General features: G+C 37.9%; 1 protein-coding gene across 1 annotated transcript in view; it reads left to right on the forward strand.

Annotated features, from left to right (window-relative positions):
• The window catches only part of LOC132122011 (protein bicaudal C homolog 1-like), an 88,567-nt gene that overhangs the window by 24,438 nt on the left and 38,087 nt on the right, over positions 1–26,042 (forward strand). Inside the window, exon 3 of the mRNA XM_059531809.1 lies at positions 15,689–15,758. Within this exon, the coding sequence (XP_059387792.1) occupies positions 15,689–15,758 (70 nt within the window). The remainder of the gene's footprint in view (positions 1–15,688; positions 15,759–26,042) is intronic.

Here is a 26,042-nt window from a genome sequence, read left to right on the forward strand (position 1 = left end):
ACTGTTTGAGCAAATTAATTGCTCCGGGATATTGGTTTGTTTAAACTCAGAGGGAGTGTCAGCCACATTAAAAAAGTTAACAGCTTAAGTCATTTGTCGATTAATGCTTATTGGAGACGTGAACTGGTTAAAGAAGATCCGGTTACATCGAATGATTCGTTCGCGAACCGGATATCACTACACTGATGTGTTTTGAACTCTCTCACAAAAGACACAGAAGAGAAGACAATGCTGAATAAAGTCGTAGTTTTTGCTATTTTTGGACCAAAATGTATTTGATGCTTCAAAAAATTCTAACTGACCCTCTGATGTCACATGGACTACTTTGATGATATTTTTCTTACCTTTCTGGACATGGACAGTATACCGTGCACACAGTTTCAATAGAGGGACTGAAAGCTCTAAGAAAGACTAAATCTAAAATATCTTAAACTGTGTCCCGAAGAACGGAGGTCTTACGGGTTTGGAACGACATGAGGGTGAGTTATTAATGACATAATTTTCATTTTTTGGTGAACTAACCCTTTAAGTAAATTAATGTTAGCCTGAATGCACTTAAATATCGCTTTGGATATTAATTTTAAACTAATTTATTTAGGTTGATCTTGTGATGTTAAATAATATTTTTGACTTGAATAAAAATTGATATATTTTGATGTTAAAACACAGATATAAAAATGACCTATTGACATAATCAAAAAATCCCAACAAACAAGCACAGTTGCAAATAAACATTTTTTTTTTTTGCTGATTTTAATTCGCAGTCCCACTTTTTATGAGAAAAAAAAACTGCAATTGTTTTTTTAAGCTCTAGAAAATACTATAAGTTCCATATTTAGGGCCTAGAATATCATAGAGGCTCTTTTAATTTGGGCCAGTAAGCAATCACGTACACACCTCTCAACACTCACAATGGCATAGTAATTTGCTAATGAACAATCAGAAGACATTATCGATGTTTACAGCAATGCTCTGACACCATCCACCCTAGCACTGTGGCGACACAGGCTTGCGTGAGAAAATGTAAACATCTGTGTTTTAGTATAGTTAGATTATTTATTTTAGGCAAATGAAACAATGAAATTAATAGATAAATGTTTGTCTGGTCTTGCATGATGCAGTTTTTCATCTCTGGTATGGATTACCGTCATTGCTAACTCATTTTATAAACTCTTCTCTGCCCCTTCAAACCCTCAGTTGTTTATAGAATGAAGATGGATTGTAAACTGTTGTAAAGTTATTTGTCAACAGGCTGATGTGGAATTTTGGGAGGGAAATGAAAAGCAGGTGCATGCTGGCTGGATCAACTATGAAAAGCCTTAACAAGAAGGGTGGGTGCAAAAAGTAAACATGGCACTTTTCTGTACAAAGACCTGTATTGTACTGTGTGCCATAATTTAATCTATTTCATATTGGGCTTTTAAAAGTGTCTGAAATCTGAGCTCCCTCTGAGGTATATTTGATGTATTTTATGATTATTAAAGGAATAATTTCCCAGAAATGAAAATTGTGTTATCATTCACTCATCATGTCTTTCGTAATAAACTTGTATGAATCTCTTTCTTCCATGGGAACCCCCCCCCCCAAAAAAAGAGTTATTTTTCATAATGTCCATGCTGCTGTTTTTAATACAGTGAAATCGAATGGCTACCATGGCTGATAAGCATGATTTTATAATGAATAATGAACTTACATTTCTGTCTAATTAGCATGGAAAACTATAGAGAGGCATATTTGTAGGGCAGCTCAGAAGTTAACATCACCCTGGTTCCCTTGACAAAAAAAAAGAACTCACTTTTGGACTATTGTTGTTTTGCATGTTTTGTGCGAATGGTCTAAACGGGCTGTCCCTATTCTCCTAATGAGTAATGGGTGTTTTTGGGCATAACGTGCAATAAACCAATCCCCTTTAAAAGCCAGTTGCGCCATATCGGGTTCGCTATTTACATGGCGGAATGTAATTTTTTTATATATGTTTGTGTGCTGCTGCGTGTCCTGTGTGAGTAATAAGGAAAGTGTACATGCGTTGTGCACCCACTCATATTACTAATGCGCTTAGGGCTGTAGTACTCGAGTCCGGTCTTGGACTCAAGTCCAGACTCAAGACATTTTTCTGTCGTCTTGGACTTGTCTCAGACCAGGGGCGATTCTAGGATTTTTTCAACTGGGGGGCACAAGAGGGGCCACGATTAATACAGAGGGGCCAATCTTGTGTTGTTTGAACTGTATATCCAAATCATTTCAAGAGTTCAGTAACCTATAAAATCAGTAATAAACAGTGATACCCTATTATATTTTAATAGCAGATATTCACTGCTCTAAATCAAAACAATCAAATACAATTTGTATTAACTTTTCACTTTACAAAAGTGAAAGAAAAACTGTAATAAATAAAAGAATCCAATGTATGAATAGTGTACAACTCACAAATAGTAATAATATTAGAATTTATTTATAATAGCCTTATATAATATATATATATATATATATATATATATATATATATATATATATATATATATATAATAGCCTTATTTATATAAATACAGAATAACATTAATAATTCATAGAAATAAATACACAATTAATGAAGTAATATTACTAATATAAATTTAATATAATAAATTGTTTTTGTTTATTATCCACATCCCATTCAATTTGCATAGCAGCAGTTGCAGTAAATTTGCATTGATGAATAAACAAAATCTACTTATGTCAAAGCTAATTAATCTTGAGCATATTGATTTAAACATATCATATATCCATACTTTGTTAGATAGCTACTTGTTCAAAAAGGTAGCTTTAGTTTAACATGTAAAATATGTGGAGCCTATAGAAACAGTTTAGAATAGCTTAATTAGTCCAGTGTTATTTTAGTATTAGTTATTGATTTTGCTATTTAATCATGCATTAAATATTTATGTATGATTTTTTTATTTGAGAATGTTTCTGGGTGTCATCAAATGATGTTTTTTTTCAATAACTTCTGTGAAAACACAGTACACGCCGAATTTGAGACTCATTTAATTTACTTTGATTGACACAAAATTCAAGAAAACTACAATATATTGTATAGCAACTAAACATCAAGTTATAGAAATTACATACAATTTATTTTAGCCAAACAACTGTTAATACTAACCAAGCAAATAAACAACAAAAAAACCACTGTCCTGCAGACTAAATACAGTGGATATAGTTCATTTTCTATGTAAAATGTGGCTTATAATGGGTTTATGTATCTGGTTCATTTCAAAAAAGTACAATTCTGCGATTTTTTTTCCAGGGTGCAGACAGCAATTGCGGAGCACCATGGTGATTTAGAACGCCAACTGAATTTATGAGAAATCTACAGACGCAAATAGACTAAAGGTGTAGTAAAATAAAGACCTATATGTGTATTTTTTACTTTTTTTCACCACAAGTCTGAAAGAAGACATGTTATTGAAGACAAACAGCCCCAAATCTCAAAATTGACCAGTAAAAAAACGATGTTTTTGCATGTGTCTCACCCATAGACTGTAAAAAAAAGTCTCAAGTGTGGAGCGTTAGATAAACATCATACGATTTGTTTCGTCACCTCACTTAAGTGAAAAAAGTCGCTAATCGACTGCATGCTTCAATAATGACTTTATTAGAATTGCAATTATACTTTTTTTAAACCATTGCTTTAAATTGCGTTGTTGCCTATATCGGCGCGTTCGGCCGAAAAATAACTAAATCTTAACGCAGTAAACCCCTTTTACATTCAGCATCAGAGGAGCATAGTAAATATAATGATTAGCATCTTGGTCTGCTCTAGGAGATAACATCATCATCATCGAACCTGGTCTGTCTAACGCCGAACGTCGTAAATGTTAGTAGCAAACACTTCTTGCACTGTAACAACTCGCTCATGGAAAAACATAAGCTATATAAATTAGATCAACTTACCGTGTGCTTTTTTTCGTTGGAAAACAGCAGATCGCTATTCTTGGTCCTCGTTGAGAAGCATCGCGACGCAATCATGAGTTATTTACTAAACTGAAAGATTATGATTTGAATTTGTGGGTGACAGAAAAGTAGAAGGGTGGGGGCACACTGGGGGGCCAATCAGTTTTCAGGAGGGGCCAGTGCCCCCATGGCCCCTCCCCTGGCTACGCCACTGTCTCGGACTCGTTGCATTTGCACTCGGACTTGTCTCGGACTTGGCCATTGGACTCGCCAAGTCTTCTAGTTGGTCTCCACCGAGTCCAGCAAAAAAAAATTAAAATAAAAAATTTCTCCTTCAAAACAAAACCACATTTGCATGATGTCGCGACTGAAAACGTGTGGAAAATGCTTGGTGCGCCGCTCTCCTTATTTCCAAAGCACTCTGTAGCCTGCGCTTGCGCTCCAGTGGCGTCTGCTGTTGCTATGCAAACATGACCCGCTCTCCATGAAGACGCAGAAGTTTCAGCAAAAAAATAAATGGATTTCCAGCACTAAAAATCCCTTGCAGTAGCTCTGCTAATAGATTCATTTAAAAAAATGACTATCCTTGTACAGCTATGATCATCTGTTTCTCCTTCTTAGCTTTCAGTATTGTTCCGGGAAAGATGCATGACCAGCGGTGCACTTAATGCAACCTGAAAAGTTTGTGTTTTATTTACGTCTACACCTAGATAGCCTTAAACATACCCTTTACAATAATGGAATACTAATTATTGTTGTACAGTATAGGGGTTGCAAGACTACTGATTTCTACTAGTCGATTTTTTTAATAAAAAATGCTTGAGTTACTCGACTACTCGTGATTAATGCTATTGTAAATGAAAACACATTAAATAGTTTTTTTTTTTTATCAATAAACACTTATTAATGTATAGCCTTATGCAACAATTACATAAGTAAATTTTAAAAATTTTATAATTATGACAATACATATTTAAATTTTCATGTAACAGCCAGTATTTGTATCTGTAACAATCACAACATTTTTCCTATCTGCATTCGGATACAACACCGTACAGTTACTTGATAAGATCGTTATGACTTTATATTTATTTTCGTAGTTATCACTGAACAAGTATGTCGTGTTAAACTAAAATAATTATTAATTTCTAAAATAATATTTATCATGCAAGCAGAGAGATGTCATGACAAACGTTTAGTGATCATCTGAACACGACTGAATCCATTCAATGCGCACATTTTCATTACGCAGAACACTTTAAGCAAGTCTTAATGTTAATGAACTTCACTAAACAGATGTGTGTGTGCCGCGCAAACCAGCAAAAGGTAAAGATGCAAACATGTAGGACAAGTAGAAAATGTATCTGTATCTAAGCTGATTATTAGCCTACTCTTGAGAGAGAACTGATTTGGTTTTTGAGAGACTGAGACGTGCGACACGGTTGTTTGATTGTTGAGCGCGCTGTGCTTATTCCATTCATTCGTATCATATCGTAACCTAAGCTTTAAATCATTGCCTTTTAAATATATACAAATACTATAACGTGTATGATGTATTATTATAGGTAAAATTACTCTTGCGACGCTCTAATTTCTGAGAGATGCACAGAGAGGCGACAACAACGCAGTGTTTGATTTGCACTCTTTTCACTCATAAAGTTTACATTCATTCACTTCTGGCGCTGATCCCCTGGCTCACCTGTTATCTAGCAAACACCAGACTGTGTCAGCTTCAGCCGAGTATTCAGGCAGAATTATTCCTTGTCCGTTATTCGTTTTTTAAGCCATTATCCTTGCCATTCCGAATAAGGTATTCGGCTTCAGGCACCACCCTAATTATTACATTACATATTTTATTTTTACATGCAACATAGATAAGATCATATAGTAACAGCTCCACGCAATATTGTAATTCTAAAATTCACGTCGTACTTGCAAACACTTTGTATGCATTATGGTTAATGCATGCTGGAGTAGTCGATTGTTTCCGACAGCGCTCGACTAGTCTATGCAAGCACTAGTACAGAATGACAAAAATTTCGCTGTATTTATGTGCGCATGCCCAGTAGAGCCAAACGTATCCCTTCTAGCCTTGCTGCGTGCATTTGTCATATCCCGAACTTTGCGTGTGTTTGTGCACTGTGACAAGGCATTAGTCATATACATTTTTGACCACAGACATAATGTCAGCAAAAGCAGCATTTTTAAGTAAATAAAATGAAAATACAGTACATAAAAATAATTTGACCTTACATCTCCAAACTCTGTTCTAGAGGGCCAGTGTCCTTTATAGTTTAGCTGCCAGGGTCAGACTGGGGGTAAAACCAGGTACTCATTACCAGGGCCCCAAAGGAAGAGAGGGCCCTTAAAAAGTATGAATCTGAAATATATTTTATTTTACCTGGATATTTTCATGGGTGAGGGGCATGGGGGCCCATCAGGACTGCCTATGCATAGGGCCCGGGATCTTGTGTAACACCCCTGTTAGCTTTAACCCTAATTATGCACACTTGAACCAGCTAATCAAGCTCTTACTAGACACACTAATCTTCCAGGTGTGTTAAGGCCAGTTGGAGCTAAACTTTTCAGGACATTGGCCATCCAGGATCTAGTTTGGAGACCCCTCTCCTACAGAGTTGTTACTTTGCACATGCTTTTTCATCATTACAAATAATAATGTAAAATTATTTTCTTAGAATAGGAGATATGCTGTCTCTCGCATCACAAACATTATCAGTAGTTAAGTATGTGGTCTTGAAGAGGACCCTTTTTTCTCTCATTTGGACTCAGTCTTGACTTGGACTTGAAACTTTTGGGCTTGGACTTGACTTGGACTCGAACCTCTTTGGACTCGGTCTTGACTCGGTCTCGACTAGTCCTGGACTTGGACTTGACTTGGACTTGACAAAGCTGGACTTGACTACAGCTCTAAATGCGCTCTTTAAATAACAAAGAAAAAATATTGTGCCAGACTTTAGACGAAGTTCGAGTTGGACTATGGTGCAGTCTATTTTCAGTTCCTCAAGATAGCAACGCACCAACAATGCGCCTGAACACACCTCTTTTTTAGACCAGCACTCCCATGGGCACACAAATGGATGCAAATGCATTTGGTTTTTAAACAATGTGGCGGAGGATGGGAAAACGAGAACTGCGTCGAGCTGAAACTATTAAAAACACTTACCCCACACCTTGCGCTGCATTGCACTGGGTGTGTGATAGGGCCCTTAGAATATTGCGCACAAGTCTTTCATGATGATTCTATAATTTTTTTTTCTTTTGGAGCTTAATAGCATCTGGTCACTATTTACGTTCAATGCATGGAAAAGAGCAACATGAACATTCAACAAAATATCTTATTACTAATTTTAAATTTGACTAATTTACTAATTTGCACATGTGATGTTCTTACCCTTTCCTGATCCTTCCTGGTTTGTATTTCTCCTCGCTGCTGAATCCTTGTTTTTGTCTACGAAAACATTTGGCCCCATGTTTCTCTGAGTCTGAGTTTTGCCTTCTTTATGTGACAAGATGCCATGAATTATAGAAAAACAAACACGATTCGTCAGTTGTGCAGGATGCCAATCTCAACGATACACAGGGTGAGCAACAACATCTTGCACAGTACGCTGAAGCCGTGCGCTCATGGAAACACAGATTTGGGCCGTTTCCTAGCCCTCCACCCACAATCCTGTTCGCTGGATGTGACACACGAGCTGTGAGGTAAGCCTCCGTGCTCTGGCGCGATGGATCAAACTTCTGGCCCTCAGCTGGTGTTTGTGCCTCACACAGATATAAGAGAATCTGTTTGCGACAGGGATCATTTGGAATTACTCTGCCAATTTGTAATATTGCCAGGCTTTTCCTGCGCCTCATGATAGATGACTTGACAATGCTCTTGCTCTCTGTCTGTCTGCCTGATTTCCGCTGAACGTAATAATGAAGTGCTCTGGTTGGCTGGACTGATTTTTGACCTTTCTACTGAGCATTTTTCCCAAAACAAAAGGCGAGGGATTTTCCCAAGCCTGGATCTCAGGGTGTGTGTGTGTGTGTGAGGTCGGGATATTATTTATAAGTTCTCGTTAAGTCAAATCGAGAGAAATGTTTTGAATGTGATAGTACATTTCCTTTCGTTGGACGCCGTTGTATCCCTTCAAAGGAGCAAAATGCACATCTTTGATGAGTTAACAGCGCTTTGGGCCTCTAGAGACTCAATTCATCTCACAGAAACTGTGCTGTAAACATTTCCATTGTGAAATGTTCTACAGTTTGAAGAATGGCTTGCTTTCTTGCCTTGATCCTAAGCGAAGTTCTTTGAAATGGGGTGTTGGTCAGTGTGAGCGTATTAGATGATGATTGATTTAAAAAAGCAAGTAGTCAAAGTTAAAAATGGAACTCTGTGCCACTGAATATTAAATCCTCTGAGCTCATTTTCCTTTGGGACTTGTAACATTTGTCATAAAAGCATGTTTAAGTGAACGAGTCACTCGCTCATACAGAAACAAGGTGGTTACATATCGATGGTCATAATATATGTTGGAGGTTCAGGTTTTTTATTCCAAACGGGCTGGTTTCTATTATGCTAATGAATAATGCTTCACTCAGCCATGCAAGTGACAGATATCTGGCCATTTAGCCATGTGCTTTTTGATCATGGATACCATCAATGAAAATAACGGCCTTGTCCTGTCCAAGTTTCTAAATGACTGATTTGATTGTAGGCAATTAACACCGTAGGTTTGCTTTGATCATTTGTCTAGATGTTTAAGCAGCTTGGAACCTCAGCGATGCATCGCTGCAGAGGTTTGGACGATGTGCAAAACAGCACTGGTTCGAGATTCAGTGGTTCATTCAATCTCTTCTTCAGTCTTCATAGAACTGCAGCTAAAAACTCTGAGAGCCCCCAGTGCATATTTGTGATGTATGCTTGTGTTTACATTCATAATCCTAAACCAGTTATGCTTATTAACCTTAGCACTTTAAATTGTGTTACTTTTATCAGGTAAAGGACCCAAACTGTAAATTCGGAGGAAAATTTGACAAAAGCCCAGTAATTGTTTCTTATGGGAATGTAAGCTATTTTCAGGATTTACATGGACTAGTCAGTGATTTTATTGCTGCCTGAATCCCTTATTTTTTCCACCACCCAAATCAAAATCCCGGCTGAATTACCTACTGTTTTTACTAACACCAACTGCAATCCACATCTCCGTGTTTACAACAAGAAGGAATCAATTGAAAAATTCAGTTTAAATCCATTTCGACCTCTGCTGAGAACTGTACAGTAACTGTTTCACTTTCCTGTAATTTTAGAGATACACTTTTAATACTGAAATGCTGGGAATTATTTAAAGGAAAAGTATTTCATCTCCACAGCGAGTGGGAGCTGTTAAAAGCAAAAAGAAAGAAGAGAAAAGCAAGTTAACATTTGTAACGGGCCATTACTATGGCAGCAACAGGATTTCAATACTGTTTTAAAGTGTATTATATAGACTACAATTATATGCATTAAAAATATAAACCAAGAAGCTTTATGATTACCAAGAGGTTGCTTATTTTTGATAATTTCCCTATTTTTAATGACATCCATCATTTTAAAAAATACAATGCAAGTCTCAAAAAAAAAAAAACATTTCAACTGTAGCAAATAAATTTTTCTGTTATAAAATAGGAGATTTGAATAAAATAAATAGGATAGATATACCTTTCCAGTAACATGTTACAATGGCAGTACATTAATAATCATGTACTAATACCTAAATTAAATATTAGTTTAATATGAGTGAATGATGAGTTAAGGCATGCACTAATCAAGATCGAACCTTAACGAGTCATATGAATTCATGTGTGAAAACTTACCCCGAAGTGTTAATTAATACATTAACTAACAAACAAACATGTCAAGGTATTCATCATTCACACGTGGATTCTTATGACTCATTTTATAAATAAGGCTAGATTAGAACATGCCTATTGTGTGAAAGTGATTTATAATAAAAAAAAAAAAGGGACTGAACAATTTTGCTCCATTTTCTTTTCAACAAAAATTTAGTGAACTTGTTTAGCAATTCAGTGATTTTTAAATGCATGTCGGTATTCCATTAATCAGAATTATTAATCAGAATTTGGCAATATTCTAATTAGTATTAAGCCATGTAAATTCCACAGTCTGATTCCCTGAATTAGTAAAAAAATATGATTCCCTAAATTCTGATTCCGATTCAAATTAACAACTGTCCGTCCTATTCCATTTGTTGTGTGAGGGCTAAAAGTGTTTGATTCCTTTTTATTAAATACTTTTTAAAAAGTAGTTCTATTGTGAAAAACTATATTAACAAAAGTAACATTTTGCTTCAAAACATTATATTCAGAATATGGCTGCATCCTGATTATAGGTGTGCATGTAAACATAATCAGTCTATAACAATTAAGATCTGATTTGAGTCTGAGGAAAACAAAGAAAAAGTAAAATAAATATCACCCTTGGAACAGATGACTTTAGACTCCTGTTAAATTATAATGAGAGTATTCACGAGTCCAGAACAGAGTGAAGCTGTACTGCAAGACTCAAACAGTCACACAAAGCTGGATAAACATGCGGTGACAGCTTTGTTGGTTATAACAGGATGGGGGCATTCTAGTTTTTGTCTTGTTTTGGTCGCTTTCTCTCTATAATTCATTAAAACTAGCAATAGTTTGTTTTTCATTCTGCTCAGAGGGCCAGCATGACGTTGAGTGTTTAGTCACTGTTGATTTGACAGCTTTTAGCAAATTGTACGGTTTCTTTGCAGAGCAGTAGATGTGCTTTTGTTTTCAGTGAGCACGAATAGAGCACCCTGGTTTGTTTTTCAACTCCCCCGATGCTTTCTGTTTATGGAAGGGAATCTTCAAAGATAGCAATTTTTGGAGGAGATCAAGAAAAAGAGGGTGATATTATACAGTTCCGGCCTCTGCTGTAGAAACAGTTTGAGGCTTTTCCTCCCATTCCATATGATTATGTAAAAAAAACTTAGGTTTGTTTCTTACCCTGCAAGTCAAATGTCTCTGATGCTGAGGTGAGTTTGTATTACATGTCTCTCTCACTTTTGTAAGTTCACGGTCCTTACGTACCCAAACTTTGATAAAAACAGGAACAATATCACCCCAACCCATTGGACCAAACACACTTCAGAGCCTCAGCTGTGTCAATAGAAGGTCCCTCGTATTTTATAATGACACTCAAAGCTGTTTTTTGTGAACTAAGGCCCAAATTGAGTCTGGTCCTGTAAGGCCCAGAATTCCCTGCTGAACACCTGTGGGACTGCACAGCAGGAACGGGGCAGGAAACAGGGGGCAAACACAGTCTTGCATCATTTTGTCCATTCTCACAGTGGAGCGCAGCAGGAGTGTGCTCACACCAAAAACATACAGTAATCACATGGTTTAATATATAACACAAAGTCCTTAGAAGTCTGGCACATGGTGTACACACAAGAGATGTTCAAGCTTTTTCTCCAATGTTTTATTCTTTCCAATGCATTTGGTAATGGGAAGCCATTGCAAAACCTCAGATATGATACAGTATATGCACATATCTTCTTCTATTATTTAACAGAAATTGGGGGAACATTATGCTTTAATGGATTTCTGCAGATTAAAGGCCAATTATAGGCTAATGTTATATTTTATGTATGTAACTATATTTTGATTTTTTATGTATCTGCCACAAAAATGGCTTTTTATTATATTCATGTGATGGCTTTTCTCATTAAATGTTATTTATATTATGTACTTAAATTTTGTAAATAATACAATTTGTGTATATATATATATATATATATATACATTTTTCCACGTTGCTGTTGATGTCTTGGCTAAAATGTTCACATTTTTTATAAGAATGTTTTGTTGTAGGTTGTTAATTATTGTTTATTCATATTTAAAGTATTATATCAGATTAGAAGATATTGTATGCTTATTGTGCTGTTCGCAATATTCAAGTTTGCTAAAATATTTTGTTGTTGGTTTCTGTACATTTGTTTATTCATATTTGAGATATATTTTGATTAGAAGTTATCTTAGGCTCTTTATACTTTTGTCGTCACCTGAATATTCACATCCTATTTGATAAATTCATAGAATAATATGACATTTAATCTGGCTCTAAAAACACAATATCCTTGAAATCTCTCTGGGCAACCAGAGCTGAGTATTAATTCTGGACTTGTTAAATGAATAGCCCATTTAATCTGTAAGAACATTAGAGCTGTTAAAGATTTGTCCAGTAACATGGAACATTTGGCTGTGTAAGTTTTTTGGAGCTGTGTGTGGTCTCTTGAAATCATCTTTTAAACGGGCACAGCTTTGCCAAAAACAGCATTCACAGAAGCATTTAAGCGGGTCATTGTTAGACAGCAGGATGCCAGCCCGAGTTCTCTAAGTGAGTCTGTCTAAAACAGAGCAACCAGAATTCTTCAAAGTCATAATTGATAAAGAACCATAAAAGAGGAATATGAAACCAACATTGGGACCACGAGCATTCAACACACTGTTCCAAAACATTACATACTGCCTTGATGTTAACTACCTTCGAAAGCAGCATCTGAAATGAAATCTTATTTTGAACACTGTTCATAGGCAACAGAGCATCATACAAGTTACTGCAAAATTATGTTATGTTGCTTCTTACACTTTTCACGGGACTTTTAAAATGGCCAGTGAGTGGTGTTAAAAGCACATACATTTTTATCCAAACCAGATTAACGCAAATTAGGCATCGTTTTATTGCATTTGTTGTAATATTTCATGGAAGTTCGGAAATGAACAAACCACCAACACTAAACCTTATCCTAAACCTAACCAATAGAATTAGAATTAAGTAAACAGGACATAAAAAAGCTTTTGTTGAAGCAACCATGCCATTTTAACTTGATATTAGAGGATTTTGCTCGTGGTGAGCAATCATTAAAATTGCTAAGGAGCATTTTCTGGTGTGCGGACTCATTGTTTACCTTTGCAACTACTTGTCTGCCCAGCACCCAGTTTTATTGTTTTGGATGTGCGTGCTGTACCTTTGAATTCTCTTACTAGGATTTGGAACAGAGCCAGAAGTGACATCTGCTAGTTAAAGTCCTTGGAATTGCCTACTGCCCAGAAGTGATATCAGCTTATTTGCTTCTTACTTAGTTGAGACTGTTCAGAGTCAAGACTCTGTAGTTATCCAGACAGCAACAATCTTGACAGCAAAAGGACTGTACTGGCCACTGCTGGTATCGCTAGATACAGCTGCACAATGACTTTTACAAGCACTTTACTGGCCCTCACATCCTGTTCAAACTCTCTCCCGATGGCTGTGGACTTTTACTTTCTCCATTTGTAATGCTGAAAATATTCAGAGGGATATATTCTGTTTTCCATTTATAGTCCCTTGGTTTCCACCAGAGATTTTTGCCTATTTGCTTACTGCAATTAGGTGGTATTATTTTACTCTTACTGAACAACATATCTGACAGAGCGAAATGGATCATCACATGGGTGGTTTCAACAGATTATATATATATATATTATTTATATTTGTAAGTAGGGTTGGGAATCGTTAGAAATTTTCCAGTTCCGGTTCCACCTAACGGTTCCGGTTCTGATTCTGGTTCCATTAAAATCATTAAACAATTATTAAGAAATAGTGGTAAGGAAAAATGTACAATACTTAACTTCTCTATGCTCAATACTGTTTGTTACTTACTGTCAACTTAATTTAAGGGTTGGCAATGTCAAAATGCAACATATATTACAGTGTACAGATCTTCATAAGTATGTAGGTATTTTTAGAAATTTTCTGGTTTGGCTTCTGGTTTCATTTAAATGAACTATTTTTTTTACTATTTTACCTTCACTGAATGTAGCGTTGCTGGAAAGTAGTAAGTAATGTTGAGTAATGCTAGTTCATCAATCAGCATGTGTTTCAAAGTTGATGTTTTTTACACTCAATAACGTTTTGCTTTTCAAGCAGGAATAAGCTGGTTGGCCAAATAGTCCCTTGAGGGCTGAGACACTTGTTAATTTCCCTTAATTAATGAAATATAAACGATTAAACTTAAACATGTATACACACTCTCCATAAAGTCCCTATTTTACAAATAATATACAGTCAGGAGATGGTGTGATGCAATGAGTGGTTTCCACATTTTTAAACATTTAAAATGCATTAAAATAAATATTTTCTATCACTTTGTTTATCACTCTTGAAATGACCTGTACACTAAATAATCTAACCCTCATACTTGTATAACAATAGCAGTCTATTTATTTAGTGGTCCAAGTTGAAGCCAGTATGTATATTAATGACAATATGGGACAAATATAATGTAATTTAGTGGCGGCAGGTGCAGCGCGCTGCCATTAGATGTACAGTCAGTCAAAACGATGTGCAATTATCAAAGGCGCGAGTGCACATACAGTCGTGGGAAACAATGTGTTCGGCAATTATAGACAGGACAGCGCAACGAGTTTGTGGATGCGCGTCATTGGAATCAATGTGCTCAGTAATTAAAGAGGCAGGGAGGCGTGTCTGTTATTCGGTTGTGACATCCTTTACGACGGGAAACGCCGAATATTCAGAACACCGGCACAAGGCTGCTCACAGCGCTTGGTCACGTGTTGCACCAGAACCGTTTTCGGAACCGAAACGTAGAAACTTGCTCACGGTTCCAGTTCTTTTCAAAGAACAAAACCCGTTCTGAATAAGAACCGGTTTTCGGTTCCCATCCCTATTTGTAAGTCGCTCTGGATAAAAGCATCTGCTAAATGACTAAATCTAAATGTAAAGATATTACGTACAGTTTTATGTTGGGGATTGATGTTATTTGGCAAACAAATGGTAACTTGTTGTTCATAAGTTATTTTCAAATCCATTCATTAAAATTTTTATTATAATGTTTAGACCATATTGATTTACCTCAAACAAATTATTGAGAAAATAACAATTTTGTCATTTACGCACCCTCATGAGATCCTAAGTGTTTATAACAGTCACACACCAAAAAAGATTTTTTGAAAAATATATCTGTAGGTCCATTCAATGCACGTGTAGTTGACCAATAGGACAGTTTTAAAGCAGTCGACACCCTTATGTGTCTAGTTGGTTTGAAACTTCTTTTGACTTTACATGCAGAACAAAAACCTAAAATCTTAAAGTCTTACTGAACATAGGTGTTTCAGTATGGTTAACCACATGGAATAAAGTTAGTTTGTCCAAATAAAATTCCCAAAGCATCATTACGCATTGTAAAGGTAAGGGATAAATATTTTGATTATGAATTACCTGTATATTCATGTTGTTTTCTTTATCGTGTGTCATCTAAATCTCAATGAAAGGTCAAAAACCCCTCCCTTGTCAGTACTGTGAAAATGTAATTTTGACAGGAATGCACATTTCTTTTTCTTGGCTCTTCTCTGATGTTGTTAAGTTATTAGTGGTATGTCATTAATAACATATTAGGCAGACAAGCTCTTGTATTAAAATTATTCAGATGACCAACATCAGATTATTGGAATGAGGATTACCATGGTGGTCCAAATTTCTGATGTTGACCGTTACTATGTAGAGGATGAGAAGACAAACAGCAGTCCTATACATGTAGCAACTTTATCACAATTTTTGATAGTTGATGAAGATGAAGTTATACATATAGTACATGTACCTTTTTTGCAAGTATTTAAAATTTTCACATAATAAAATGAGGTATTTTAAATATGTTCCTCCTTCTCTGTTCCACAGGTCATGGAGGAGACAGATACTCAGATTGCATGGCCTTCCAAGCTAAAGATCGGTGCTAAGTCAAAGAAAGGTAAGACCTGTGGTGTCCCTCATCATGCTCTGCTGGAGATGTGTGTGTATATACTAGTTTCTTAGTTGTGGCATCTTTCTGTTACTCATTTACATGCACTCACTGGAATGAAAGCAATCCAGTTTGAGATTCTTAAAGTTCAGTTCATATGAAACTTTGCGATCCGATATTTGTTTATATGTGCATTACATATATTCTAAACAAGATGTCTATTCACCTGAAATGCCCAGAAAAAGCCACTGCAAAAATCTCACCATATCTTCAGTACATAATTGCCATTTTTGTCTTGATTATGTACCTAAAAAGGAAATTGACATATCTGTCAGAAAAGCTTTTTAGCAAATATGACGTGTATGTTTACAAAACAAGATGACAATTTTTATACAAAAAATGTAATGTTTTTCTTTTGCATTCTTGAACAATTTTGCATATAGGATTTACAATATAAATCCACAAAAATTTCCAATATAACTGTATTATGCATGCCTGGCCAGTAGTTGGCGACGTCACTTTGTAAAGAAACACCACGTCTCTGGATGTATGTTACAATTAATAAGCAATTATGCACACATATGATGTCACCATTTTAACAAATTCATAATTTTTGTAGTTTACACGACAACAGTATCGTTTTCCAAAATGTGCATGTTGAAACCTGTTTTAAAAAGTTTCAGGAGAGCTGGCTAGTTTAACTGATTGCCCTAAAAGTCTATAGATATCGCCATTATCGTTAACACGTTCTCCGACAAGCAGAAGAGATGAGAGCTGTTTTCTGGGTTTGGTCAGATGTAGACTTGTGCCGGTATTCGGTAATGCGATATATCACGGTAATGAATATGCACAATATTGTTATCGTGGGCACTTCTAAATACCGTGAATAATTATATATTACAAATTATTCCGAATTTGGAATGCATTTTAAGAATACTATTCTCATCAACTGGTCAAAATGCACAACACCGCTGTATGCTGCTTGAAAGACTCTGTGCACTCTGATGTGAAAAAGCACGCATGAGAAGCACATGGAGGAACACGTTAGGGACGAGCTGAATGAAAGCACATTCACTCTCTGACAGCAGATGGTGCTAAACTGCAGAAAATGCAGTCCTTACCCTTGAAACACCACAAATAAATCAGCTGCCCTACTTTCTAAAACATATTTAATAATTTTAAGTAACCAATCAGATTTGTCTAATTGCTATGATGTTCATCACAGTGCCAAATACTTAAGTATTAAGTCTTAATAGGCTATTTTAATCTGGACTACAACATGACATAGAAATTGTTTGAAGGTGTTTTTTTATTTTTTATTTTTTGTATTTTTTTATTGTTAATTTACATTTTACATCAGGGCTTCATTTTTAAAATTATTTAATTCATTAGTTAACATAAACTGCCAATGAAAAACTCTTCTGAACATTCATTCATCTTAGGTATTCCAATATTTAATAACACGTTGATAAAATCTAAAGATGCAACTGTATTATTTATTGAGCTAACATGAACTAAAACCTTTATTTTTTAACAAAGATTAATAACTTCTGTAGCAAATGTAGCTATTGCTCATTGTGAATGTTAATGGTGGACTAAAGAGATCTTATTGTAAAGTGATACCTATGGGTCTTAATAGTTCTTTTGCACTTTAATCGGTGCAAAACTTTTAACTTTATATATTTTTCTGTATTGCTTTATTGTATTTAAATGTTCAATTAATTTTGTTATAAGAAAAACAGTTTTTTAACCTGTTATACTGTATTATGAGCACTTTTTTTTTAAACTAAATTGCAATACCGTGATAATACCATTTACCGTGATAAAAGCATGAGCAATTAATTGCAACAGGAAAATTTGATACCGGCATATCCCTAGTCAGATGACGTTCAACATATACTAGGGCTGCACGATTATGACAAAAATCGTAATTGTTGATTATTCCCTTGAAATTAATTACGTTTATTAAGTAATTGTGGTTATTAATTATGATTATGACAATTTACATTGAACCATGTTTATATCTTGTTTGATGCAATTGCATGCAATATTTTTATATGAAAATAAACAAGCTGAAAACACTCTAACTGAAAAACATTTAGTGCTTTTATAAAGTATTAAGCCTCAAATGTCAAATATACGTCGCATTGGTTTCTTGTTTAAATTATAAAAAAGTAAAAATATAAATGTTATTACAGTGTTATTCTAAAACTAAAATTAAAACAATGGAAAAACCCTTAAGATAACATGTAGAAAGAAAGGAAGAAAGGAAACGCAACTTAAGCACACAGAATAATAGAAAAGTAGACGTTGAACAATTAATTGCCACTTTGAAAGATTACGTAATTGTGGCATCCATAATTTTAATCGTGATTAGAAATTTGATTATTTGTGCATCCTATTTTTCAGATGTGCTGGTAATATTTTCATATTTATCCTACAGTACAAACTGTTTATAGCCTACAAGCCAGCCCTAATGTGTGCAAAGTACTTTTTAGAAATTAATAAAATCCTAGGGTTTACATGGTTAAAATGTTCACATTAAACAGATTATTTATATAGATTGAAACTTCAATCAGTTCACATGAATAATCAGTCTGATTATAAATTAATTATTTTGTTGCATGTAAATGCATCCGTGGTACTATTTAGCATCTAACTGTAATGATTGGGTGAAGGAGTGGCAGGAAACAAGTGCGAGATTAATGATATTTAATGAAGACAATGATATAGACAGTACTTGAGACACAAACAACGCTGGGAGGAATGCACAGTCCAAGATGGTGGTGATGAGTGACTAATCCGGAAGGCGGAGGTGAGTAGGCAGCAGGAGAGGGTGACACAGGAACTGCGGGGAAGCGAGCCGAAGGTAAGTGGTGTTGCTTGGTGGTGGGTTGCGTAGAGTGGACGGGGTTCCGGGGAGAGACGGACATCCAACGCAGAAACACACAAGAAAGCAAAGCATAGGTCATAAACATGAAACAACGCTCTCACGAACACAAGACGCTAGACAAGCCAATATATAGGGATGAGTAATGAGTGACAGCTGTTGCTGATGACAATTAATGGAGACGCCCACAAACTAATCAGTGCTGACGCGTAACAAACAGACTTCACCCACAAAGTGCAAAACCCAGAGATCACGGTTTATCAACCGTGACAGTACACCCCCCCCCCCCCTCTAAGAACGCCTCCTGAAGTTCCCAGAAGGGCCTACCTGCTGATTGTAATCATCAATAAGGAAGTGATCCAGTATGTCCCTAGCAGGTACCCAACTCCTCTCCTCCGGACCATAACCTTCCCGGTCCACCAAGTACTGGAATCCTCATCCCCTCCATTTCGAGTCCAGAATACGATTAACCGAATAGGTCGGTTCCCCATACACGAGACGCGGTGGCGGGGAACCGGGGTAGGCGGATTAATACGTGAATAAAACATGGGTTTAATTTTGGACACATGGAAGGCGGGATGTATTCTCCTGTACGCTGGAGGTAGTTTGAGGCGGACTGTCACTGGACTAATGATCTTGGTGACAGTAAACGAGCCAATGAATTTGGGAGCTAATTTGTTAGAAACGGAACGGAGAGGAATATTGTTAGTAGAAAGCCACACTTTTTGGCCCACGACGTAAACAGGAGGCTTTGACTGGTGGCGATTGGCCTTGGCCTTAGTGCGCTCCCTCATCCGGAGCAGAGTTTCGCGGACTCTGGTCAAAGTGCGGTGGCACCTCTGGACAAATGCGTGACCGGAGGGGACCGCGACTTCAGATTCCAGACTAGGAAAAGCTGGTGGCTGGTAACCTACGCTGCACTGAAACGGAGAGAGGCCCGTGGCTGACACTGGTAACGAATTGTGAGCGTTCTCCACCATAGAGAGTTGTTGGCTCCAGGAAGAAGGATTCTTGGAGACCAAACATCGCAACGTTCTCTCTAAATCTTGGTTGGCTCGCTCAGACTGCCCGTTACTCTGGGGATGATAACCCGAAGACAGACTAACCATCGCTCCTAGCAATTTACAAAATTCCTTCCAAAATTTGGATATGAATTGGGATCCCCTGTCAGAAACCACGTCTACTGGGAGGCCATGTAACCGAAAGACGTGATTAAGGATAGTGACCGCTGTCTCCTTGGCTGTAGGTAATTTGGGCAAGGGAATGAAATGTGCCGCCTTCGAGAAGTGGTCCACTACGGTCAAAACGACTGTCATGCCATTAGAAGGCGGGAGGGCGGTAACAAAATCTAGTGCGATATGTGACCAGGGTCTCGAAGGGACAGACAGCGGTTGAAGAAGCCCATCAGGAGGCCGGGTAGACGACTTACCACTGGCACAAACTGAGCAAGCCAAAACAAAATCATGGACGTCACGAGCCATAAGTGGCCACCAGAATCGTTGTTTAACTAACCCCTTGGTTCGGGTTATCCCTGGATGACAAGCAACATTAGAGCAGTGACCCCACTGAATAACTTCGGACCGTTACTCTTCTGGCACAAATAAACGATTCGGTGGGCAACCGGGGCTTACCCCTTCTAAGGCCATCTTGACCTTTGAATCGACCTCCCATACGAGTGCTGAGATGACTATTTTCTCAGGTAAAATATACTCGGGAGTCAGCAGGCGGGCGGAGGGATCAAAAAGACGTGACAAAGAATCGGGTTTGACATTTTTGGAACCCGGGCTGTATGACAGAGTAAAATCAAAATGACCGAAAAAAAGTGCCCATCGAGCCTGACTGGAATTGAGTCTTTTGGCTGTTCTAATGTACTCTTAATTCTTGTGATCGGTCCAAACAATGAAAGGTACCCCTGACCCTTCCAACCAGTGACGCCACTCCTCTAAAGCTAATTTGACGGCCAACAATTCTCTGTTACCAATGTCATAATTGCGTTCAGCAGGAGATAAACGATGTGAGAAAAATGCGCAGGGATGCATCTTATCGTCCGAGGCAGCACGTTGGGAAAGAACTTCTCCTACCCCCACCTCTGATGCGCCGACCTCCACCATGAACTGCCGTGTGGGATCAGGAGCTACAAGGATAGGAGCCGAAACGAAGTGGCTCTTGAGGTTGGTAAAAGCAGTTTCGGCTGCATCCGACCACCTGAACGAAGTACTGGGGGAGGTCAAGGCCGTCAAAGGTGAGACTAGTTGGCTGAAATTACGAATGAAATGTAGATAAAAATTGGTGAACCCCAGAAACCGCTGTAGGGCCTTACAGGAATCTGGAGATGGCCAATCTATCACAGCCTTAACCTTCCCTCGGACGAGACGATATACCCTAGGAAGGGGACAGACTGTGCATGGAATACGCATTTCTCCGCCTTGACAAAAAGCCCATTCTCGAGTAACCTCTGGAGCACTCGTCTGACGTGTTGAACATGTTCCTGGAGAGATGAAGAAAAAATCAGTATGTCATCTAGGTAAACATATATAAACTGATCTACCATGTCTCTCAACACGTCATTAACGAGTGCTTGGAAAACCCCTGGCGAGTTGGAGAGCCCAAACGGCATCACCAAATATTCAAAGTGCCCTCTAGGGGTGTTAAAGGCGGTTTTCCATTCATCCCCCTTCCTGATGCGGTCCAAATGATAAGCGTTACGTAAATCCAATTTTGTGAATACGGATGCTCCCTGTCACCTCTCGAAAGCTGAAGACATCAACGGTAACGGATAGGTGTTCTTTATCGTGATGTTGTTCAGCTCTCGGTGGTCAATAAAAGGTCGCAGAGAACCATCCTTCTTACCCACAAAAAAGAATCCCGCCCCCGCTGGAGAAGAGGAAGGGCGGATGAACCTCGATGCCAAGGAATCAGAAATGTATTTCTCCATGGCCTCCCTCTCCGGAATAGAAAGAGAGTAAAGCTTGCCTTTAGGCGGAGACTTACCTGACACTAAATCTATAGCACAGTCGTAGGGACGATGCGGAGGAAGAGAAGCAGCACGGGACTTACTGAACACCTCCTTCAGGTCCAAGTACTCTGCGGGCACGTTTGATAACACCATGGTCTCTTTCTGAAAGACAGAAACCGGCACAACAGGACAAGCAGAAACCAGACAAGACTCATGACAACTTACACTCCACAAGGTGACTGTGTTGGAACCCTAATCCACTCGTGGATTATGTTTGATTAACCAGGGGTGACCTAAAACAATGGGAGCTACAGGGGAGTCCATGAGGTAAAAGGATATGGTTTCACTGTGGTTGCCTGAGGTGAGCAGAGTTATGGGTTCAGTGTAGTGGGTGACGTGTAGCAGTTCCTGGCCATTGAATGCGGTGACATAGATGGCATGAGACACAGGAAGGACTGGAAGGTTCAAGTGACGTGCAAGGAGAGAGTCAATGGAACGAGGCGCAACACAGATGTTGATTCTCCCACACCGCCGTCCCCCATAAGGCGGCCCTGCCAGAGAGTAGGGTAAGAGCAAACGCAACCTTGGACTCCTCTGTCGCAACCTTGGACTCCTCTGTCGCGAAGGTGCGGGGCTGCAATGCAAAATGCATGGAACATTTGTTAAGGAAAGTCTTGCAAAAGTTTGACTCACCGGAGTAACTCTCTGGCGCTGGAAGTCGCGGCTCTGGCCGGAAGTGGTCCTGGGAGGTCTCCCGGGGGACGGGTGGCGCAGGCGGTGCGGTGGGCGCAGTGGGAGAGGTGAGTTGATGAATCCGCTGGGTGAGCTCGGACACCTGTGTCACCAGCGCTTGGATCGCGCGTCCGGTGTTCACGATGCTCTCCTGCTGCTGATCCATGCGGTTGACGCTGTGGTGAATGAATTCAGACAGTGAAGGGGTGCTCGCTGCTTCCATGTTTGGTGAGAGCGTTCTGTAACGACTGGGTGAAGGAGTGGCAGGAAGCAAGTGCGAGATTAATGATATTTAATGAAGACAATGATATAGACAGTACTTGAGACACAAACAACGCTGGGAGGAATGCACAGTCCAAGATGGTGGTGATGAGTGACGAATCCGGAAGGCGGAGGTGAGTAGGCAGCAGGAGAGGGTGACACAGGAACTGCGGGGAAGCGAGCCGAAGGTAAGTGGTGTTGCTTGGTGGTGGGTTGCGTAGAGTGGACGGGGTTCCGGGGAGAGACGGACATCCAACGCAGAAACACACAAGAAAGCAAAGCATAGGTCATAAACATGAAACAACACTCTCACGAACACAAGATGCTAGACAAGCCAATATATAGGGATGAGTAATGAGTGACAGCTGTTGCTGATGACAATTAACGGAGACGCCCACAAACTAATTAGTGCTGACGCGTAACACACAGACTTCAACCACAAAGTGCAAAACCCAGAGATCACGGTTTACCAACCGTGACATCAACACCCTTGCTCTTGTTCCACTGGAATTTGTCTTATCGAAGTGTTACATAAATTACATTTACAACAACATTTTAAATATCTTTACATAGTCATCCCTGACAGTATCTTGGCTTCAGGGTCAGATGAATCCTTCTAGTAGTATCTCAGCTTTGGTTACCCTGATTACGGTCATCTTTTGTCTAATCATTGTAAGAAGAGGACAGTTTGCGTGTTAGATTATCAGTCCTGTTTTGACAATATGTTTGTTTGGAATATTATCATACTTACAGTTTATCACTGGATATTCATTAGGTTTGCACTGGGCTGCTTCATTTGTTTTGGAATCATCTTAATCACTAGTATTATGTTCGAGTCCAGTCAGTTGTTCCGTTTTACCACTTTACAAATTCAACTTTGGCACATAACTCGACCTGAACTGCTGCTATGGAAAAGGCATGATTTTGCTACATAAAAATGAATGTTGAAATGAATGATTAAATTATGTGGCTTTTTGAGGTACACTATTGCTTTGCTATTTGACTCTTTTGACTTGGAAAAGTAAGCAACCACCCAGAACAACATGCATTTCAAACAAATGGCTAAAATGCACCCTGTTGGATGTTAACACATTTAGCAGATGTTTTTAAGATGTTTATGGCTTATAATGTATGTGTATTTGTGCTTTTTTAGTAAATTGACTACTTTACCATTTTTTTGAAAGAAAGTAATATTTTATTCAGCAAAGATTAATTAAATTGATCAAAAGTAACAGTAAAGACATTTATAATCCTACAAAAGATTTGTTTCAAATAAATGCTGGTCTTTTCTATTTGTCAAAGGATCCTGAAAAAGATGCATCACAGTTTCCACAAAAATATTATGCAAATGTTTCTTGAGCGGCAGAGCAGCATATTAGAATGATTTCTGAAAGATCATGACACTGAAGACTGAAGTAATGATGCTGAAAATGAAACATTGCATCACAGGAATACATGATTAACACATATAAAATAGAAATCAGTGTAATAATATTTGACATTACATTAATGTTTTTACTGTATTTTTGTCAAATAAATGCAGCCTTGATGAAAATTAAAATATGACAGTTTTACCAACAAACATTTAGATAATAGAACACAAAGTATAAATACCAGAAATACCATATTGCATTTATTTTGGATCTGCGTACTTTTGTTTTGGCATGTACAGTACCATGGTAATAATTTTCTGAAAGTAACTTTATTCTTGGAATACCCTGTTAAACCCAAAAGCAATTGCAGTACCATAGTACGACCATCTGAAACAACACTGTACCATGGTAATTCCACAACACCTATGGGTACAGTTCAATAATTTCCAAATGAAGCACTCTTTCACAGAGGTCACAGCAAACTACTGGCGAACTGTGCTGAGTGTCCTTTGATACCGAAATATTTTCAAAGCCATAATGTTCATCAAACATTTGTTACGCAATTATACAAGTGTTTCATTTCTCTGTAAAGTTTTAAGAGCTTATGGCAACAGTAATAATATTGCGATCAAGAGGACGGAATGCAAACAATGACAACAACAGCTTGGCCATTCCAAACAAACACCAGATCAAGTTCATATGGGCTAACAATGTGTTTTCAGGGTCACGGTCCAAGTCAAAGGCCATTCGCATTCCTGTGTGTGGTTTATGTTGGCATGCCGCCACGGGCATTGCCTGCGCTGACAAAAATGTTACATAATCATTTGCGGTTATCTCTTGACTGAATGCAGCAAACATCCAAGCTAATTAATGATGAAAAACACATGAACAGTTCTGACATGTGGACTGCACCAGGCCCGGCTTAGTCTTTGTGGCCTTCAGGGACCTGCTGTTTCCTGCAAGTCTGTCTGCAGCTAATTATGACAGTTAAGATGTGTTGATCCTGCGCAACACCTCTGGAAGAAAACAGTCACCGTTCAGCTAGATAGTGCAGCATGCGATTAAGCCAACAGCCTTGACTTTGGGCCCGCCTCTTTTGCACGATGAAAGTGATGCACTGTGTGTATGTGATTGTTGAGAACAGAGATGTTTGTAGTTTAGGGGATTGAATGTTGTAGCCCTAAACCAATTAACTTCATTCTGATAACTTTTAACAAAAATAGATTTTACAATTTCCTGTGAATTGGCCCATAATGTTATAATTTATGTGACTGAATAGATTAATATGTTGTCTAATGCTTGTATGGCCATTGATTTACCGTATGTGGGCATTACTTCAAACTGTTTTATAAATTACATATTACATTTTTTTTAAGTGTATGTATATATATGTGTGTGTGTGTGTGTGTGTGTGTGTGTGTGTGTGTGTGTGTGTGTGTGTGTGTGTTTGTGTGTGTGTGACCCTGGACCACAAAACCTCAATAGGCTCAATATTTTGAAGTTGAGATTTATGAAATCTGAAAACTGATTGAATAAACTGAATAAATGCCATTGTTGTATGGTTTGTAAATATAGGACAATATTTGGCTGAGATACATCTATTTAAAAATTTGGAATCTGCAAAAAAATATTATTAATTAAATAAATAAATTAATTATTGAGAAAATCGCCTTTAAATTTGTCCAAATGAGGTCCTTAGCAATGCATTATTACTCATCAGGTATATTTATGGTAATTAATGGAAATTTGCAAAATATCTTTATGGAACATGATCTTTACTTAATGTCCTCTTTTCATGAGCTGAACTCAAAGATCTAAGACTTTTCTATGTACACAAAAGACCTATTACTCTCAAATATTGTTCACAAATCTGTCTAAATCTGTGTTAGTGAGCACTTCTCCTTTGCCGAGATAATCCATGCACCTCACAGGTGTGGCATATCAAGATGCTGATTACATTTACATTTATTCATTTAGCAGACGCTTTCATCCAAAGCGACTTACAGATGAGGACAGTGGAAGCAATCAAAAACAACAAAAAGAGCAGACAGATTAGACAGCATGATTATTGCACAGGTGTG

This window comes from Carassius carassius, chromosome 40 (assembly GCF_963082965.1).
Source record: "Carassius carassius chromosome 40, fCarCar2.1, whole genome shotgun sequence".
Taxonomy (NCBI): domain Eukaryota; kingdom Metazoa; phylum Chordata; class Actinopteri; order Cypriniformes; family Cyprinidae; genus Carassius; species Carassius carassius.